Source organism: Hypanus sabinus, chromosome 30 (assembly GCF_030144855.1).
Source record: "Hypanus sabinus isolate sHypSab1 chromosome 30, sHypSab1.hap1, whole genome shotgun sequence".
Lineage (NCBI taxonomy): Eukaryota > Metazoa > Chordata > Chondrichthyes > Myliobatiformes > Dasyatidae > Hypanus > Hypanus sabinus.
In genome coordinates this window covers 26,806,450-26,827,923 of record NC_082735.1, presented here as the reverse complement: position 1 = coordinate 26,827,923, position 21,474 = coordinate 26,806,450, and the positions used below count along the sequence as shown (strand labels likewise).

At 36.4% G+C, this 21,474-nt stretch overlaps 1 protein-coding gene across 1 annotated transcript in view; it reads left to right on the top strand.

Moving 5' to 3' along the window:
• eloa (elongin A) overlaps positions 1 to 21,474 on the top strand; it is an 80,192-nt gene that overhangs the window by 45,128 nt on the left and 13,590 nt on the right. The window contains exons 6-8 of the mRNA XM_059954464.1: positions 2,761 to 2,913; positions 5,299 to 5,396; positions 9,569 to 9,749. Of these exons, the coding sequence (XP_059810447.1) occupies positions 2,761 to 2,913; positions 5,299 to 5,396; positions 9,569 to 9,749 (432 nt within the window). The remainder of the gene's footprint in view (positions 1 to 2,760; positions 2,914 to 5,298; positions 5,397 to 9,568; positions 9,750 to 21,474) is intronic.

Below are 21,474 nucleotides of genomic sequence, written 5' to 3'. Positions count from 1 at the left end.
ACAGACTCAACCTACAAATTACAAATCCTGCACAAGGACTCCCAAGTCCCTTTGGGCCTCAGTATTTTGTATTTTCTCTCTATTTAGAAAAGAGTCAACCCTTTCATTTCTTCTACCAAAGTGCATGACTGCACATTTCCTGACACTGTATTCCACCTGCTACTTCTTTGACCATTCTCCTAATCTGACTCAGTCATTCTGTAGTCTTGCTACTTCCTCAAAACTACCTGCCCCAACCTATTTTTATATCTTCTGCAAAATTTGCAACAAAGCCATCAATTCTATAATCCAAATCATTGACATAAGAAGAATCGGGTCCAACACAGACCCTTCTGAAACACTGCTAGGCACTGGCAGCCAACCAGAAAAGGCTCCCTTTATTTCCACGCTTTGCCTCCTGCCAATCAGCCACTGTTTTATCCATGCTAGAATCTTTCCTGTAATACCATGGGGTTATATCTTGTTAAGTAGCCTCATATGTAACACCTTGTCGAAGGCCTGAAAATCCAAGTACACAACATCAACAGATTCTCCATTCTCTATCCTGCTTGTTATTCCTTCAAAGAATTCCAACAGATTTGTCAGGCAAGATTTTCCCTTGAGGAAACCATGCTGATATAGCCTATTTTATCATGTGTCTCCAAATACCCTGAGACCACACTCTTCATAATCGACTCCAACATCTTCTCAACCACTGACGTCAGACTAACTGGTCTATAGTTTCCTTTCATCTGCCTCTGTCCCTTTTTGAAGAGTAGAGTGACATTTGCAATTTTCCAGTCTTTTGGAACCATTTCAGAATCTAATGATTCTTGAAATATCATTACTAATGCCTCAAAAATCTCTTCAGCCATCTCTTTCAGAACCCTGGTCCAGGTGCTTATCTACCTTCAGACCTTTCCATTTCCCAAGAACCTTCTCTCTAGTTATGGTAATTACACACACTTTATGACCCCTGACACCTGGAACTTCCACCATACCGATTAAGGGTCTTGGCCTGAAACGTCGACTGTTCACTCTTTTTCATAGATGCTACCTGGTCTGCTTAGTTCCTCCAACATTTTGTGTATATTGCTTGGATGTTTAGCATCTGCACATTGCCTTTTGTTTGTACTGCTAGTATCTTCCACAGCAAAGACTGGCAAAAAATACTACTTCAATTTATCCGCAATTTCATTGTCTCCCATTACTAACACTCCAACGTTGTTTTCCAGCGGACCGATTTCCAATCTTGCCTCTCTTTTACATTTTATGTATCTGAAAAAACTTTTGGTATCTTCTTTAATATTATTGGCTAGCTTATTTTTGTATCACATCTTTAACTTCTTAATGACTTTTTCATTGCCTTCTCTTGGTTTTTAAAACTTCCCAGTCTTCTAACTTCCCATTAATTTTTGCTCTATTATGTGACCTTTCTTTGGCTTTTATGTTGGCTTTGATTTCTCTTGTTAGCTACAGTTGTGTCATCATTCCTTTGGAATACTTCTTTCTGTTTGGAATGTACATATCCTGTACCTTCCAAATCGCTTCCAGAAATTCCAGCCATTGCTGCTCTACCGTCATCCCTGCTAGTGCTCTTTTCTAATCAATTCTGGCTAACTCCTCTCTCATGCCTACTTTAATTTAATACAGATACCTCTGATTTTTGCTTTTCCTTCTCAAATTTCAGGATGAATTCTATCATATGATCACTTGCCCCTTAGGGTTATTTTACCTTTAAGCTCTCTAATCAATTCTGATTCATTGCACAACATCCAATCCACAACAGCTGATCTTCTAGTGGGCTCAACCACAAGCTGCTCTTAAAAAGCCATCTGGTTAGCATTGTAAAAATTTCCTGTCCTGGAATCCAGTATCAGCCTGATTTTCCCAACCTACCTGCATATTGAAGCTCTGCATGACCATTAGATCATGAACCTTTTGGCATGCGTTTTCTATCTCCCATTGTAATTTATAGGTCACATCTTTACTACTGTTTGAGGGTCTATATACAATTCCCATCAGAGTCTTTTTACCCTTGCAGTTCATGAACTTTATCCACAAAAATTCAACACCTTCAAAGCCCATGTCACCCCTTTCTAATGATTTGTTTTCATTTTTTTACCAACAGAGCAATGTTGCCCCCTCTGCCTTCCTGCCTGTCCTTTCAATACAATGAGTATCCTTGGACATTTAACTCCCAGCTATAATCTTCTTTCAACCATGATTCAGTAATGTCTACAACATCATGACTGCCAACCTGCAACTGTGCTGCAAGTTCATCCACCTTATTCCATTTACTTCCCTCCTACGCCAATTCTGTAGCCATGTATTGTACTGTATTTTCTTCCTAGTTCTGGCCTCACTAGCATGTGGCATGGGTAGACTCGTACTCTCAGTCACTTCACGCCATGGAAACCGGCATAAGCACCGGCCTGATGAGTCTATAAGGCTTGGGACAGACTTTAACTTTCCTCCTTTTATTTTTATTTTTTATCAATTCTATCAAAGTCTTTTCAACCTGAAACGTTATCTGCATTTCTCTTTCCACAGATATGGCCTAACCTTTTGAATGTTTCCGGTATTTTTAAAATTTTTGTTCAGTATTTCTTACTAGATAAACTGATTGTGGAGAACCTTTATGACTGTACACTATGATTATTGGAAGAAAGCTGAAGGAATGTATATATTGGAAAATGCGTGCCAGCTTTTGATTTGCAATTTAATTTTTCAACTGCTATAAAATCATTTAATTAATCCTCCTTTTCCATTCTGATGCAGCTGTGTCTATTCTGTCTGAGGAAGATCTGGGATTTACTGGTCGCCGTTTTAACTCAAAGATGCAAGTGTACTCTGGATCAAAGACAGTTTATCTCCCAAAGATGATGTCGTTGTTTGAACAGTGCATTCGAGTTCTTCAAAATAACGTGGACTGTAAGTCATAAATCTTTGTCAGAGATATGCACATTGGAAGTATAGAAAATATAGCAGTACTGAGTAGTTTATTTCTGATAATTCTGTAAAATTTGACATTCAACTTTCAATACAACTGTTGGATTTAGACCTTTCCTATCTGGACCACACATCAAATACTCTACATCATCATTATCTGCTGTGTTGTATGACGTGGGCAGTCATGCTTTTTGACCTTGATTGTCCTTGACAAATTTTTCTACAGAAGTGGTTTCCCATTGCCACCTTCTGGGCAGTGCCTTTTCAAGACAGGTAACCCCAGCCTTTATCAATACTCTTCAGAAATTGTCTGCCTGGCACCAGCGGTCGCATAACCAGGACTTGTGATATGCACCCAGCTGCTCATTTGACCATCCACCTCCTCACCACCTGCTCCTGTGGCTTCACTGGACCCTGATTGGGGGGAGGGGTGGCTAAAAAGGTACTTGCCCAAGGGTGATCCGCTGGCTAACAGAGGGAAGGAAGGCCGTACATCTCCTTTGGTAGAAGTGTATCTCCACCATGTTTCCCCCCCCCCCCCCCCCCACCAATCAAATACTATCAATCTATAGTTCACTGTAAACGTTAAATGTTAGTATGAGGAGACTACTTTGTGAGCTGTGTTGTTTCTCCTACCTCTTATGCAATATTTGGTTCATTGATTTTGTATGGTTTCTCGTGCACTGGGATTCTGCATTCCTCCCCCCAAGTGGACATTATTAACAACAGAGCAATGCTGCCCCCTCTGCCACCTTGCCTTTCCTTTCAATATAATGTGTATCCTTGGACATTAAACACCCAGCTATAATCTTCTTTCAGCCATGATTCAGTAATGCCTACAACATCATGACTGCCAACCTGCAACTGTACTGCAAGTTCATCTACCTTATTCCGTTTACTTCCCTCCTACGCCAATTCTGTAGCCACGCATTGTACTGTATCTTCTTGCTAGTTCTGGCCTCACTAGCATGTGGCATGGGTAGACGCCATGGAAACCGGCATAAGCACCGGCCTGATGAGTCTATAACGCTTGGGACAGACTTTAACTTTCCTCCTTTGTTTTTTTATCAATTCTATCAAAGTCTTTTCAACCTGAAACATTATCTGCATTTCTCTTTCCACAGATATGGCCTAACCTTTTGAATGTTTCCAGTAATTTTTTTTAATTTTTGTTCAGTATTTCTTACTAGGTAAGCTGATTGTGGAGAACTTTTATGACTGTACACTATGATTATTGGAAGAAAGCTGAAGGAATGTATATATTGGAAAATGCATGCCAGCATTTGCTTTAAAATTTAATTTTTCAACTGCTACAAAATCATTTAATTAATCCAGCTTTTATCTGATATGGGGAACAATGGTTGTTCAGCAGCTTCATCTCATAACTGATCTTATTTTTGAATTCTAGCCTCTAATGACCTATTTCTCCCTTCCCCTATTGGGATGTGATGACTTTGATTTGGTTTTTGCATTTTTCCTGAACTGGCTGGTTAGCATACATTAGTGAAGGAATAACAAAGAAATATACTACTTGTTTCCATTAGTTCAGTCATGCAGAGGGTGCATATTCAAAATGAGCTGAACAAAAGGAGCTAAACTGTAGAATAATGGTATCTCTTGAGTTCTGTTATACAAACATTGTACAAAAATGTAACATTTAACACTAGAACAGCTAAATTCCTGCCCACATTTTCTTTGCATTGGCGCAGGACCATTTCTGTTTTAAATCTATGAAAGCTGTTTACACCATGACATTCGGCCATGCTGGACAATGCATGTACTTATGCATGTTATTCAATGCAGACTGTCCTACTAATAAACCCCATAAAATAATAGTTATACCAGTATTCAGAATTCCACCAACTCAACAACTAAAGATGAGGTTTGTGCAAAGACCAGGTCACTTTGCTCCCTGTTTTCATGTGTGTCATTGGAATAAAGCCATGTTCCTCATTCATGAGACAATTGAAAGTAATGAAATTCTCCAGGCACATCTAAAGACAATTACAAGCTCATACATAGCTTTTATAAAAAAAACTGAAGAGACTGGCTTTCTCTAGGTCTCAAAATGCTTTGACAACTTTCTTTCTTTTTTTTTAGTTCTACATAGATTAGTTTCCATGGGTAAAGGTTATCATCATGTACATTTTCTGTTGACACATGATCCTAGATTGGATATTGGCAGTAATGGCAAAATTTACAGCATCAGAGAAACAAATTAATTCTGCTTTACAAGATTCCATGATTTAAATTATCATACAATTGTATATCTGGAAAATCCCTATGTGCTTATTGTTAGGTACAGTTACTGAAGAAAATATCTGTACTTAATATGTTTTACATAATAACTGCTCTGTTTTCTTGCAGCTATTCATGAAGTTGGAGGAGTGCCATTTGAAATCTTGGAGCCTGTGCTAGAGCGGTGTACTCCTGACCAACTATATCGTATTGAGAACTGCAATCCAGTAAGTCTTCATTCTGAGTCCTAAATAGAAGTTAGCAGGAGTTTCTCTCAATAACACAATTACCATTCTCATGCTTCAGTTAAAAAGAAAGATTACAGCTGCCTTGGTACTAGAGAAAAAACAAGTTAGCCTTCCTCATTACATCACAGTCCTGGCTTTACGTGTTTAACCAAAAAGAGTTCTGAGGACATGAATCCTTAAAAATGTGGACAATACAGTATGAGATATCAGTCATTGATTTTTCAGACATTCAAACATTTTTTACTTTCCATATTGAAAGTTGACTTTTATTTTAAGAGAGCGATGATAGAGAGAGGTGGGTATTATATTTTATGTAACCCGACGTGGAGAAACGTACATTTCCATGGCGATTTCTGGCTGGGAAATGGAAAAGATTGTAAAAAGTTTATTTGGTTTTTATTTAATGCCATAGTGTGTTTTTAAACTAACTTTATGTAAATTACACCAATTTATACATATTTGTCTCTATGAATGTCAGTGAATGTGCATCATAAGCAGGAATAATACAAATAATTTGAGCTTTAATCTGCAGATCATTTATAAATGACCCTCTCATTATTAGAACATAGAACAGTACAGCATACTAACAGGCCCTACAACACATGGCATCTGAGCAAACCATGATGCCAAGTTAAACTGAATGTATCACGATCCATATTGCTCAATTTCCTGCATGTTCATGTTCTTGTCTAAATGCCACTATCATGCCACCATTACTATTTTTGCTTTGGCATTAGAGAAAATGGCAGCTTTTAACATCAAAGTGCTGGATTGTGTAATAACACCCTTATCGAAATTGGTGATGTATCTGACACTGGAAATGTTCAGCTTTGACAGATGCTTAGCAATCTAAACATTTTGTGGAAATCCAGTGGTTTAAAGAATTAAACTCTGGTAAGAGGAATTTAAAGGCAAACTATGAAATAAATGAAGAAGAATTACAGAGGAGCGGGTTACAGGGGCATCTGGATTTTCTTTTATGTGAATTGTAAAAACTTAGCAGGCAGATTAAGCAAGGGGTTAGGAAAGTGGATGGGGTCTTGGCCTTTATTGGAAGAGGATAAAAATTTAGAAATCATTAAGACCAGACGATGTAGGAGCAGAATTAGACCATTTGGCCCATTGAGTCTGCTCTGCAATTTCATCATGGCTGATTCATTTTTTTTCCCCCTCAGCCTCAATCTCTGCCTTAAATATATGTAAAGCATATTTAACATGAGAAAGTCTGCAGATGCAGGAAATTCATTACACTCAAAATACTGGAGGAACCCAGCAGGTCAGGCATCATCTATGGAAATGAATAAACAGTCAATTTTTTTTGGGCCGAGACCCTTCATCAGGGTCCTCCAGCCTTTTGTGTGTATTGCTTTAGAAACCATTGTTAAGTTGTTGTTTTTTTAGAGTATTTGTGAGACTACACCTGGAGTACTGTGTACAGTTTAGTCCCCTTATTCAAGAAAGGCTATACTGGTATTGCATGCAGCGCAGAAGAGATTCATGGGGCTAATTCAAAAGGATGGGAAGGTTGTCCTGTCATGAACAGGCAAACTTTAGAACAGTGTGAGGTGATCTTATTGAAATGCACAGAATGTTGAGGGGCATGAGAGAGTAGATGTTGAGCAGTTTCATCTAAAGGAGCAATCTTAAACAAAGAAATATATACAGGATCAGTGAGCAAACACTGAGGTGCAAGGAAACCACTTCTCCCTGTGTGTGGTGAACGTCAGCAGTTCTCCACCTTGAGTTGTGGAGGCTTGGGGATTTAAAGAGGAAGTACAAAGGTTTGAAAGATCAAGGAATTGAAGGCAGTAGAGCAGATGAGATGATATTGAACGGTTGGGCAGGTGTGGTGTGGATGGGTGGCTTGCTTCTGCTTCTGTTTTCCATGTAACAAAGAGCTGCTGCTGTTTCCTGAGCCTTGATTGTTGAACTGGTCAAAAGTGTGGAAAGCTTGGGGTAATAGATTTATCTAATGCGCAGCAATATACCTTGCTGCAGGCTTCAGAAATATACAGTGTCAGATGGGCAGGTACGAAGATTGAAATTACTGTTTTTGAAAGAGCTTCCAAAATGTCAGATAGTCTGAACTTGCTTCAAATGTTGCTATTGGACATCTTGAAGAGCAGAGTCTGACTAAGTTAGGAGATCCAATAGTAATGTAAAACATTTTTAAATCCCTTATTTGACATTTTCCACAAGTTTGAGAATTTTATCAGTTCTCAGCTGCTCTGTAAGCATTTGGACAAGAATTGTGCTGGGTTTGTGGACCGATGTGTAGTATTTCCATTCCATCTTCATAGCTTTTATATAAACATTCTTTTTGTTATCATTTGTTTTGTGTATCAGACATCCATGAATATATTAGAGGTTCTTGTTGCATAGAGTGAGGCTTTGCCAAGCTTCTCTCTCCCCTGGCACTTTAACAGTCTAATTTGCATGGAAAGACTTGCAGGTCATCTCAAAGGTATTGACACTTGCCAAGTACAGTTTTATTATTACCTTTAATTCTCCAGAACATTATTCAAGTGAACTTTGAGATCAGAAAATTTTCACAGGAGAAAACCATCCTACTTGTTCATTAGACACCTTGTTAGTACTTGCTAACAAAGGCTGTTAATAAATATTTGTAATGTGAGTACCTTTCTTAAAAATTATTTTTCATGCTGGAGATCAGCTGAGATATTCTGGGGGTTGACTCTGCTGAGTCACAAGGAAAGTACATATTTACTATTGTATTATTTCCAGCTCAAAGTGAATTGTAAGTAATGAGCAGTATGAATAGTTACATTTGACACTGAGATTCCCAAATGCACAAGGTTGTTCACATATGAACATTGACCATTCTTTTAGGTCACTGGTGTTAGAGAAGGTTTAAGGAAATCTTCTTGTATGTGTGGGAATTTATTAAATTAGACTTGTTGTTATATAGCTTTGTACATTATTTAAAAAAAAAAATAACCTAGTAAAATTGCACAGACTTTTCCAAAATCTCTCAAAGATTATCTTGTTTTGAAAGGTTTTATTCCATTTTGTGTATATGCCTATTTTGAAGATGGTCAGTTTATATAATTCTGTTAATGTGTGGCTGCGTATTGCTTTTCTTTGGTGGGGGGGGGGGTGTCCTTTTTGAGCATTCAATTGAAGAATAATGTGTGATCCACATTGATAATGCAGACACAAGGGAATGCAGATGCTGGAATCTGGAGCAATAAACATTGCTGTCCGCCATTCCCAACAGATGTTGGTCAATCCATTGTGTTCGCCCAGACTGATAATTCCCAACTTAACATTTAGATTCTCATTTTGCTTTTAGAAGGTGTGAGTGATGTTATTCAGTTAATATCACAACTGAAAAATGTATAACTTTTTTCTAAGATAGGCTTCTTTTGCAGTGGTGTATATTAAGTAAAAGGTAGGAAAATGACCTGTAGGAAGGAGGAAGGAATTTAACTCTGATGTGAAAGATAAATAGGAATGGTGAAATAATTTATATTGGTGGCAAAATGGCAGTTATGGATGATCAACTGATTTCCACATGTCTGGTTTTTTTAATCACAGTAAGTAATATGCAAATATCAGCAAATATATCTTACAAGAAGCCACAAAAATAATTATAAGATTTTTGGGGAAACACCCAAGTTAAAAATGTATTTAGCCACAACATTTGGCAAGTTTAAAAAAAAATCTATTAGGATGAATGAACTCCAAAAAGAAAGCGTTTGTTTCATTGGACTCTAAATCCAAGAATGGCTATTGTATGGTAACATGGTCTAGTATCCTCAAGTTGATTAATTTCAAAATGTCAGACTGAATTTTAGAAATTTCTTCTAGCAGGATTTTATTGATTGGGGTACTCAAACTTCTATCCATCGAAAGTCACATTTGACATAAAGCAGAAGTTGTGGCCTTGACTTCTTGCACACGTAATGTTAAAATATAGAAGCAAATGCAGTGCCAACAAACTCGGTCTTTGGACCTGGCACTGCAGAATACCTAGGCTTGAGCTTTGCAGTTGTCACTGTCCAAATTTGGTCTGACAACCATAATGTGGATGGCCCTGTTTTGCAGCTTTCCAATGTACTCTGTTCATTATACTCTTTGTTGCATACTGAACAAAATTGTTCAGTGTTCCTTTTTTTTTTACATATTAGATGTTTGTTGAAGAGACTGATCATCTGTGGTTGAGACACTGTAAGAGAGACTTTAAGAACCAGGACCGACAAGAGTTTGAGTCGTGGCGTGAAATGTACCTACGCCTCCATGATGAACGAGAGCAGAAGCTGCGTGCTATAACTCAAAGTATTAGTTCAGCTCATGCCAGCAAACCTAAAGGTAAAGAGCATTGTTCAGACGTGCAATGTTGTTAGCCCGCCACATCAGGTTCTTCGTTTTGTTAAGCTATAAAGAATAACAAATTCCTTTAGTTTTTTTTCTAGTGCTTCAGTGTAGTGTACTTAAAACAAAATGTTGAATTATTCACATTTCAGCTGTTGTAATTTACATGTTATTTTGATCTGGAATCCACAGTGTGAACCAATTTCCAGCATTCTTTGCAAAGTAAAGTTCAAACTAAATTGGACATTCATAATTAGGTAAAATTAGCAGTCTTGAAATGTAACATTTGGAGAACATTTTCAGAGATCTGGTAGAGATATGAACAAAAAAACATCTTGTGCAATTATAATTCCATTTCATTTATCTGTTAAAATAAAATATTCTGTTACTTTATTATGAAGATTATGAAGTTGGTATTATTAACTTTTGCTCCAAATGACTGACTCCTATAATTCTTAGAACAGCATATCTCATACAACATGGAAATTAAGGCAACTGGTATTTGAATTTTCTTTATATGAATCTGCTTTGCTTCATGACTTGTTGGTGCAGAATTATTAAGTGATTTACTTAGTGCTAACCTATATCTCTGCAATGATTGGATTAAGGCATAGGCAAGGAAAACTATTTATGAAATGTATGTATACGATGAGGGCCAGCATTTATTTTCAATCTCCATTATAGACATTGCAATGGTGAGTGACAGACCTGAACTATGCAGTCTATCTGACAAAGCTATTTCTATTCTGCTGTTTGGTAGGACTGTGACAAAAAAAGTGCCGGTATATTTTCAAGAAAGTATATTTGATGCCTAAGGGATCTTGCAACTGTCAGTCTTTGTTCCTGCTCTGTTGTACTTTTTGGGTGGTTGAGATCCTGAGTTTGAGAGGTGGTGAGCTTGCTGGCCTTGAACAGTTGTTGCATTGCATTTTGTGGGGAGTCTGCAGTGCCATTGTGGTGATCCTGTGATGAAAGGAGTGATTGGACTGGAAGATTAACTAATTACTCTGGATATTTTTCTGGAATAATGTTGAATATTGTTGGTGAGTAATCCGTCATTCAACTAACTTGTCCCTCAAAAAGGGCTCTGAGGCTTTAGAAAGCGTGGAGGTGAATCTCCTGCAGAATACAGCACCTAACTTGTTTTTGTAGCCCTGATGATGGGGATTTATGAACGTAATTGAAATTGAATGTCAAGAAGAGTTTAACCACCTCTTTTGAAGATGATTATTACATGGCTTGAAAACTATTTGCTACTTCTTGGCCTATGCAATCTTTTTCCATTTTTCTTGCCTTTATGCTTTTGACCGATTGAAGAAATGTTGTCCATGTCTGGATTACTACTTTTTTTTTAAAGAGTTGCAAATGACATTAAATATTGTACAATTATTCCTTCTTAGATGTTTTGATGGAAGCAAAGTCATTGATTTAAAAAGCTAAAGATGATGGCATGGCTGCTACTTGTGTTTTAAAAAATTTTTAAATTGAGTTTTCAAATGATTACAAAAAGAAAGAAAAAAAAATCAACCTCTACCCCCCCCTCCCCCCAACATATCCCTATAGAAAGGAAGAAAGAAAAAAAAAGAGAAGGAAAAAAGAAGGAAAGAATGCCTGGATGTCGGAAGATCCCCACATGCTCCATGGAGTTCATAATAGCTTTAGTATATATATTTATTTCTTTCCCCAAATAACCAGTAATTTTATCTTTGGAGCACCTATATATTTAATCCTATCTCTTGTAAATAAGGGCGCCAAATTTTCAGAAATGTTTCATATTTATCTCGTAAATTATAAGTAATTTTTTTCAAGTGGAGTACAGCTGAAGATTTCGTTCTTCCAACGATCTATACTTAAGTATGAATCCGATTTCCAAGTAACTGCAATAGCATTTTTGGCTACTGCCAATGCAATTTTTATGAATTCTTTCTGATATTTATTCAATTTGGGTTTCGGTTTTATCCCTTCAATATCGCCTAGTAAAAATAATATTGGGTTATGTGGAAGCTGTGTTCCAATAACTTGTTCCAGTAAAACTCTTAAATTTGTCCAAAAAGGTTGAATTTTAAAACAAGACCAAGCAGAATGTAAAAAAGTACCAATTTCTTGATTACATCGGAAGCATTGATCAGATAAATTTGGGTTTAACTTATTTATTTTTTGTGGTGAAATATATAATTGATGTAAAAAATTATATTGCTCTAATCTTAACCGGACATTTGTTGTATTTGTCATACTGTCAAGACATAGTCTTGACCAACTTGTTTCTTCAATTTTAATATTCAAGTCAGTTTCCCATTTTTTGTCTTGACTTATGAATTCCTTGTTTAATTGCCTGTTTTTAAATCAAACTATACATACGAGAAATAATTTTTTAAATTTTTCCTTTTTGAATTAAAGTTTCTATTTCATTAGGTTTCGGCAATAACATTGTTTGACCCAATTTATCTCTTAAATAAGCCCTTAATTGGAAATAACAAAAAAGAGTGTTGTTTGATATTTTGTATTTATTCTTTAATTGATCAAATGACAGTAATATACCTCCTTCAAAACAGTCTCCTATATATCTAATCCCTTTTTGAAAACAGTTGTATAAAAGTTGGTTATCCATTGTAAAAGGAGTAAGTTTATTTTGAATTAAAGGTCTCTTTGCTAATAAAGATTTCCTTATCTCATCATCAACATTTATCTTATTCCGTAAATCAATCAAATGTTTTAATATAGGAGATTCTTTCTTTTCCCGTATCCATTTAGATTCCCACTTACATATAAAATCTTCTGGTATATTTTCTCCTATTTTATCTAGTTCTATTCTAATCCATGCCGGCTTATCTTCATCAAAAAAAGTTGCAATAAATCTAAGTTGATTTGCTTTATAATAATTCTTAAAATTTGGAAGTTGTAACCCTCCTAGATCAAATTTCCATATCAATTTTTCCAACGATATTCTTGACATCTTACCTTTCCAAAGGAACTTCCTCACACATTTATTTAACTCTTGAAAAAACTTCTGGGGTAGTTATATTGGTAGTGTTTGGAATAAATATTGTAATCTAGGGAATATACTCATTTTTACAGCATTTACTCTGCCTACTAATGTTATTGGTAACATCATCCATTTATCAAGATCTTCTTGAATTTTTTTCAATAGTGGTAAATAATTTATATAAATTCTTTATATCATTATCAACTCTTATACCTAAATATTTTATACCATTTATCGGCCATCTAATTTGAGTTATTAATCGACATTGACTTATAATCTCCTTTAGCAAGAGGTAGAATTTCAGTTTTATCCCAATTTATTTTGTAGCCTGATATTTTCCCATATTCTTCCAACCTGGAAGATAATTTACGTAGTGAATACAATGGGTTTGTTAAATAAAGCAGAACATCATCAGCAAATAAGTTAATCTTGTATTCCTCCTGGTTAACTCTGAAACCCTTAGTATCTGGGTCCGTTCTAATTAATTCAGCTAATGGTTCTATCACCAACACAAATAAAGCAGGTGATAATGGACAACCTTGTCTAGTTGACCTTGTTAACTGAAATGATGTTGAAATATGACCATTTGTCACTACTTTAGCTTTGGGATTAGTATTTAAGGTTTTAATCCGTTTTATAAAGGATACTCCTAATCCATATTTTTCAAATATCTTAAATAAAAAATCCCATTCCAATCTGTCAAATGCTTTTTCTGCATCTAAAGGAACTGCCACATTCACTTCCTCCCTCTTTTGTGCCAAATGAATTATGCTAAGTGTTACAAAACCCGTGGGTATCTTGTACTTGTCACGTGACAGTGGTGTTGAAGCTATACTGGACTTAAGGTAGTGGTCTTGTGATGGTGGAGTGACGTCATTTTCCCTGCCAGTAGAGGCCATGTGACCTGTGAGGAGGGGCAGTTCGTGGCTGGATTTGCCATTTTGACCCATGCCATTGCGTGGTCCAATATTATGATGCAGTTTGCTTGAAAGGTGAAGTTTTATTTAATGCCTAAAGTTTAAAAGGTCATTGCCGGCAGTTTCTTTATAATATTGCCAGATAAAAATCAGTGGCGAGTGAAGATCGGAATTCGGGAGTTAAAAGATAGAGGAAATTCGATTTCATTGGTGAAACAGGTTTGACCTTGATTGATCCTCATTTGGAAGGAATTCGTTGGCTGTGCCTGTGGTAACCCCTGCGAATAATAGCAGAAAGGGTTGTGTACAGTTTTGTCAAGGAAAGGTCAGTGCCTTTAAGCCGTTTCATTTTCATCTTCGTAAATTCTCCGGGAAAAGTATAGTTCAACTGGGAACCGCAGCAACATGACGTGAAAGAGAATTTAGATTGTCTAAAAAGTCTCTCCTTTAATGGGCTGTAAGCATTTTGAACTTTTGTAGTACTACTTTGAAGAACTGTTTTTGCAACATCGCTTTAAGAACTGTTTTTGCTTTATTCCTTTAAGAACTGTTTAAACTTCTGCACAGCAGCTGATTTCCGGTCGTGTTAGTTGTTTGTTTACTTTTTGGGGGTTTGTTTTTCAGTGTTTAATAAATGTTTTATTTGTTATTTTTAAAAAAACCCTGCCTCACTTATATATTTATTGTTGCTGAGTCCGTAACATAAATATGGGGGCTGTATCTGGGATGAACCATTTTTGAGTTTAAATGCTTGTTAAATTTTGAATCGGTGTTTTGGAAAAGGGGAATACTCGATTCTTTTGTTTGATTGGCTTGTGAGTGGTATTCGGCAACAATGAATATTAATGAGTTTCTGGCTTCGCCAGACACGGAGTTATTAGCGAAGGCGGAAAAAAAATGAGGTGTCTGAGATAGCTAGTAGATTGGAACTTAAAGGTATTTCAAGGTCTACATCAAAGGCTCTAATACAGAGAAAAATCGTGTCACACTATGTAGATTCGGGTGATTTTGATTAATCGATTTTAGAGTCGTTTCCAATAAGTAATCTAGAGATGCAGTTGCAAATCGAACAAATGAAGTTAGAACAAAGTAAAGCAGAGTTGGAGCATTGTAGGTTAGAAGCTGATAATAAAAAGAGGGAATTTGAATATGCGATGGCAGAATTAAGGTCTGAGAATCAGTCTTCTGGTTCTAGAAAACTGTTGTTAGTCAAGAAATTAAATTGGTCCCTCCATTTAGTGAAACAGAAGTAGAAAGATATTTCCAACATTTTGAAATGATTGCTCAGATTTCAGAGTGGCCGGAAGATAAATGGTCAGTGTTGTTACAGAGTGTAATTAAAGGCAAAGCACAACAGGTTTATACAGCTTTAACTGCTGCGCAAGCACTTGATTATGATATTGTGAAACAGCAGATTTTGAAAGCATGCGAATTGGTCCCAGAAGCGTATAGAGAAAGATTCAGAAGTTTGAAGAAGTCTGTGGAAAAAACTTAGTGGAATTTGCCTATGATAAAGCTGTGTGTTTTGAGAGATGGGTTTCTTCTAAAAATGTAAATGGGGACTATAATAAATTGAACGAGCTGATTTTAATGGAGGAATTTAAAAGAAGCATCCCTGTTGAAGTAAGGACCTACTTAAATGAGAAAGACACTGATACATTGCAGGACTCTGCTAGATTAGCTGATGAGTATGTTTTAATCCATAAGAATAAATTTCTTCAGGGCAGAATTTTTAAGAAGAAAAATAACATAGAGACTCAAGGTAAATCAGAAGTTAATTAGAAAGGTAAGGAGGAAAGAAAACCTGTGAAGGAAAGACAGTTTGGTCCTATTTGTAACTGTTGTAAGAAACCTGGCCATGTAATAGCTAACTGTTTCCGATTGAAAAAGAAAGAGAAGGAAGCAGTCCAAGATGCTTGTGTGCAACATATTGATGCACCTGTAAAATTACAGGGTTCAATAAACACAAATGAGGTTTTGTTAGAGTCTGACCAAGTTAAAAAGGGATATGATCATTTTATAACTGAAGGGTTTGTATCCTTGAAAGAAGGATCTACTCAGGTGCTGATACTGGAGCTTCTCAATCACTGACGTTAGACCAGGTATGGGCAAACTACGGCCCGGGGGCCATATGCGGCCTGTTAAGCTTTTTAATCTGGCCCGCAGAACTTGATGAAATTATATTAATAAACCTTGTTAACCTTTCTTTCCCCCGCAATTCTGGCATTTTCCCAATAGATGACGCACTCTATATACATTGACCTTTGTTGAGGTGCAGCGTATTACTCCACATTTGCACTTTACTCTTTGTTCGGCTCGACCTATTTGGGGTAACAGGCGTTCAGCGTCATGAACATCAACAAAGCCAGCCAAAGATCCAAGTTAACTGACCAACACCTCAGATCCATCCTGAGAATCGCCACAACAAAACTAAATCCAGACTTTGATGCGCTGGCTAAAAAGGGAGACCAACAACACTGTTCCCACTGAAATTAAAAATAAGTTTCTTCGTTGTGTTATGTAAAAAATGCATTTGAAAATATTTTTTTCAATAAGCCTTACATGTTACATGTCATTTCTGTTAAGTGATGGACATGAGTTGTGAGCAGGTGCACGTACGTTCTCAAAATAAAAAATGCGCTCCAGATCAAATAACGCGTTCCGCATACTGGCGCGCTGTCACCATTCTGTCCTTGTGCTGGTCGTTGTTGAGTTTTGGCACAGGGGACAATTGAATAAGAAGGAGCAGGACAAGTAGACCTGCATCTCCTACCGTTTTTGAAATAAAGACAGTCAGGAGGAGAGTGATGATGATAATATCTTGAAGGATAACAGAATTTTCAGTGCTTTAAAATAATAACTTACTATTTAAAAAAGCTGTATTTTATTCATTTAATTTTCAGTGTTTTAAAAGTCGTTTTAAAAGTCATTTCAATAAATAGCTAAATACCATGGGACTTCAAAGACAGATATTTTGTTGTAATGCATTTGTTCATTTTCAATTGAAATTAAAGCACATGTTTTCTACATATCCCATGATATTTTATTTTCTCTTATGAGGTGTATTACCAAAACACTCCATCATCTGCTCCTGGTCCGGCCCCCCTGTCAAATTTTAGAACCCTTTGTGGCCCACAAGTCAAAAAGTTTGCCCACCCCTGTGTTAGACAGTGTATCGAAGTTTAATGAAGAGTCTGATACTGGTGAGGTAAATTATATACGAGGTGTTGAGAGTGCCTTTATGCCTGTACATTTGCATAAAGTAAACTTAAAGTCAGGGTTAGTTACAGGATTTGTTAAAGTAGGATTACAGCCTAGCTTACCTGTGAAGGATATTTCTTTATTGTTAGGTAATGACTTGGCAGGTGGACAAGTTTTTCCTGAAGTGCTTTTGACAATGGAGTCAGAGGAACCACAGATGGATTCTAACACAGATTCTTCCTGTGTTGTGACTAGAGCTAGGGCTAACAAGATTGATGCGCAGAATGATGTTGTTACTCATGACTATTCAACTCAGGATTTGAGTTTTGAGGATGTGTCAGAGACTTTCTTACCTTCATTGTTTGAACAAGATTCTTGGAGTAAGTCTGACTATGAAGATTTATCTCTGTCTTGGAAGGAGATGATAGCAGAGCAGAATAGACACCCTGAGATTATAAAATTAAGAGAACAAGCTCTATCAGATAGTGAAATTGAGAAGGTGGCAGTAGGATATTACTTTGAAAATGGAGTGTTGATGAGGAAGTGGAGATCACCTACAATTCCTGCAAGTGATGAATGGAATATTGTTTACCAGGTAGTTGGCCCTAAAATTTATCGAAATGAGATTTTGACTTTAGCTCATAGTGTGCCTTTAGGTGGACATCAAGGGGTAAGAAAAACTGTGGACAAGATTTTAAAACATTTTTACTGGCCTGGTCTAAGAAAAGATGTGGCGATGTTTTGTAAAATGTGCCATACTTGTCAAATTGTGGGTAAACCAAATCAAGTTACACCAGTGGCTCCATTACAACCTATTCCAGCATTTGGTGAACCGTTTTCTAAAGTTATTATAGATTGTGTCAGTTCATTACCAAAGACAAAAACTGGTTATCAGTACTTCTTTACTATTATGTGTATTTCGTCTAGGTTTCCAGAGGCAGTACCACTTAGGAATATAACAGCTAAAACTGTGACAAAGGCTCTTATAAAATTCTTGACTTATTTTGGATTACCTAAGGAAATACAAACTGATCAAGGTAGTAATTTTATGATTGGATTGTTTCAACAGATAGTTTATAAATTGGGAGCTAAGCAAATCACTTCGTCTGCATGCCATCCGGAATTGCAAGGTGCTTTGGAGAGGTTTCATTCTACCCTCAAGAATATGATTAGGACATATTGTGTGGAAAATAAAAGTGATTGGGGTGAGGGTATAAACTTACTTTTAATTGTAGTAAGGGAATCAGTACAAGAATCTTTAGGTTTCAGTCCATTTGAACTTGTATTTGGGCATAGAGTTAGAGGACCTTTAGCTTTATTAAAAGAACAGTGGATTAGTAAGGAAGTACACACTAATTTGTTGGACTATGTTTTGAAATTTAAGGACAGGTTACATAAAGCTTGTTGCTTAGCCAAAGAAAATTTAAAATTGACTCAGGAGAAAATGAAAACTTGGTACGATAAAGAAGCTAGGATGAGGATGTTTAAGCTTGGAGATAAGGTGCTGGTTCTTTTCCCAGTGCACGAATCCTTCATAAGCTAGATTTCATGGTCCTTATGAAATTGTGTCTAAAATCAATGATGTGGATTACGTGATAAAAACCAGATCATAGAAGGCTAACACAACTTTGCCATATAAATATGATAAAACCATATTATGAGAAACGATCTGATACTGTGACTGTTGTGGTTAATGATAATGAATCTGATCTAACTAGGAACATGATAGATGATTCATCTGAATTTCATTCTAATTCCAACATTGTTTCTGTCAGGTTACCAAATTCAACCATTCTGGAAAATATTGATGAGAAATTAGCACATTTACAGCCAGAGCAGAAACAGCAGATGAAGCAATTAATTTTTAAATATAAGGATTTGTTTCCAGACGTTCCGAGAGTGACTACTATAGCTTCACATGATGTAGATGTTGGAGATGCCAAACCAATTAAACAACACCCATATAAGATGAACATAGAAAAATGTGAACTTGCTGAGGAAGAAATTAAATATATGTTAGAGAATAATATTATTTGACCTTCTAACTCGAATTGGAGTTCACCTTGTGTTATGGTGCCAAAACCAGATGGTAGTATTAGGTCTTGTATGGACTATAGGAAGGTGAATGCTGTAACGAAAGCAGATGCATATCCAATTCCTGGAGTAGATGATTGTGTAGATAAAGTTGGAAAAGTAAAGTTCCTTACAAAGATTGATTTTTTGAAAGGTTATTGGTGTGTTCCATTAATGGACAGAGGTAGAGAGATTTCTGCATTTGTAACTCCATCTGGGCTATATGAATATAATGTTCTTCCATTTGGGATGAAGAATGCCCCAGGTACTTTCCAGAGGATGATTAACTCTGTGATTCAGGGATTGAAAGATACAGATGCTTATATTGATGATTTAGAGGCAGGAAATGATACTTGGGAAGCACACATTATTGCGGTGGAGAAATTGTTTGAAAGGCTTTCAAAAGCTAACTTAACTATTAATTTAGCTAAGAGTGAATTTGGACATGCCACTGTGACTTACCTTGGTTATGTTGTGGGTCAAGGTAAGGTAGCTCCTGTTCAGGCAAAAGTTCGGGCAATTTTAGAGATTCCCGCTCCAATGGGAAAAAAAACTCTCAGAAGATTCTTGGGAATGGTAGGATATTATTGAAAATTTTGTAAGAATTTTGCTAATGTTGCCCTTCCATTAACTAACCTTTTGAAGAAGAATGAGAAGTTTGTGTGGACAGTGCCTTGTCAAGAAGCATTTGAGAAATTGAAAACAATGATATGTCAACAACCTGTGCTCAAGGCACCTGACTTTGGAAAACCTTTTTCATTAGCTGTAGATGCTAGTGATGAGGCTGCAGGAGCGGTATTAATGCAAAGGAATGAGGGTGATGAGGTTGATCATCCAGTAGCTTACTTTTCTAAGAAATTTAATAAGCATCAAAGAAACTATTCGACAATAGAGAAGGAATTATCTCTGGTTTTAGCTTTAGAACATTTTGACGTATATGTTGGTACAACTCAAAAACCACTTATTGTTTACACTGTTCATAATCCGTTAGTGTTTCTGAGTAAGATGAAAAACAAAAACAGAAGGTTATTAAATTGGAATTTGATGTTACAAGAGTACAATATCGTGATAACTCATATTAAAGGTAAAGATAATGTGGTTGCTGATTGTCTATCTCGATGTTGAATGTACACTGTAATTTTTTTATGGAATGATTTTTTTTCATTTAACACTCCTATATTGTAAGTTGTAAGATGCTATATGATAATACTATGTATACTGTGTATGTTATACAATTTATACATTTGTTTTTTCTTGTAAATAACTGTTAAAATTTTGTTCTTGACAGACCAAAATTTTTTTTTGAAGGGAGGTTTTACATACCCGTGGGTATCTTGTACTTGTCACGTGACAGTGGTGTTGAAGCTATACTGGACTTAAGGTAGTGGTCTTGTGATTGTGGAGTGACGTCATTTTCCGGCCAGTAGAGGTCATGTGACCTGTGAGGAGGGGCAGTTCGTGGCTGGATTTGCCATTTTGACTCCATGCCACTGCGTGGTCCAATATTATGACGCAGTTTGGTTGAAAGGTGGAGTTTTATTTAATACCTAAAGTTTAAAAGGTCATTGCCAGCAGTTTCTTTATAATACTGCCAGTTAAAAATCAGTGGAGAGTGAAGATCGGAGTTCGGGAGTGAAAAGATCGAGGAAATTCGATTTCATTGGTGAAACAGGTTTGACCTTGTTTGATCCTCATTTGGAAGGAATTCGTTGGCTGTACCCATAGTAACCCCTGCGAATAATAGCAGAAAGGGTTGGGTACAATTTTGTAAAGGAAAGGTCAGTGCTTTTAAGCCGTTTCATTTTCATCTTCGTAAATTCTCCAGGAAAAGTATAGTTCAACTGGGAACCGCAGCAACACGACGTGAAAGAGAATTTAGATCGTCTAAAAAGTCTCTCCTTTAATGGACTGTAAGCATTTTGAACTTTTGCAGTACTACTTTGAAGAACTGTTTTTGCAACATCGCTTTAAGAACTGTTGTTGCTTTATTCCTTTAAGAACTGTTTAAGCTGCCGCACAGCAGCTGATTTCCAGTTGCATTAGTCGTTTGTTTACTTTTTGGAGGTTTGTTTTTCAGTGTTTAATAAATGTTTTATTTGTTATAAAATAAAACCCTGCCTCACTTATATATTTATTGTTGCTGAATCCGTAACATAAGTAACTGGGTTACATTATCTGCTGATTGTCTATTTTTGATAAATCCTGTATGATCCATATGTATTAATTTTGGTAAGTATTTAGATAATCTTCTAGATAAAATTTTTGCTATTATTTTATAATCGGTGTTTTAACAAAGAAATAGGTCTATACGATGTTGGCTTTAAAAGATCTCTATCTTTTTTTGGCAATACTATTTAAATAGCTGTCAAAAAAGATTCTGGAAGCTTATGCGTTCTTTCCGCTTGGTGTATTATCTCCATAAAAGGAGGAATTAGTAAATCTTTAAACTTTTTTCGGGTGGAAAACCATCTTCTCCTGGGGATTTATTACTCTGAAGTGATCCTAGAGCTTCTTCGACCTCTTTTAATGTTAAAGGCAAATCTAATCC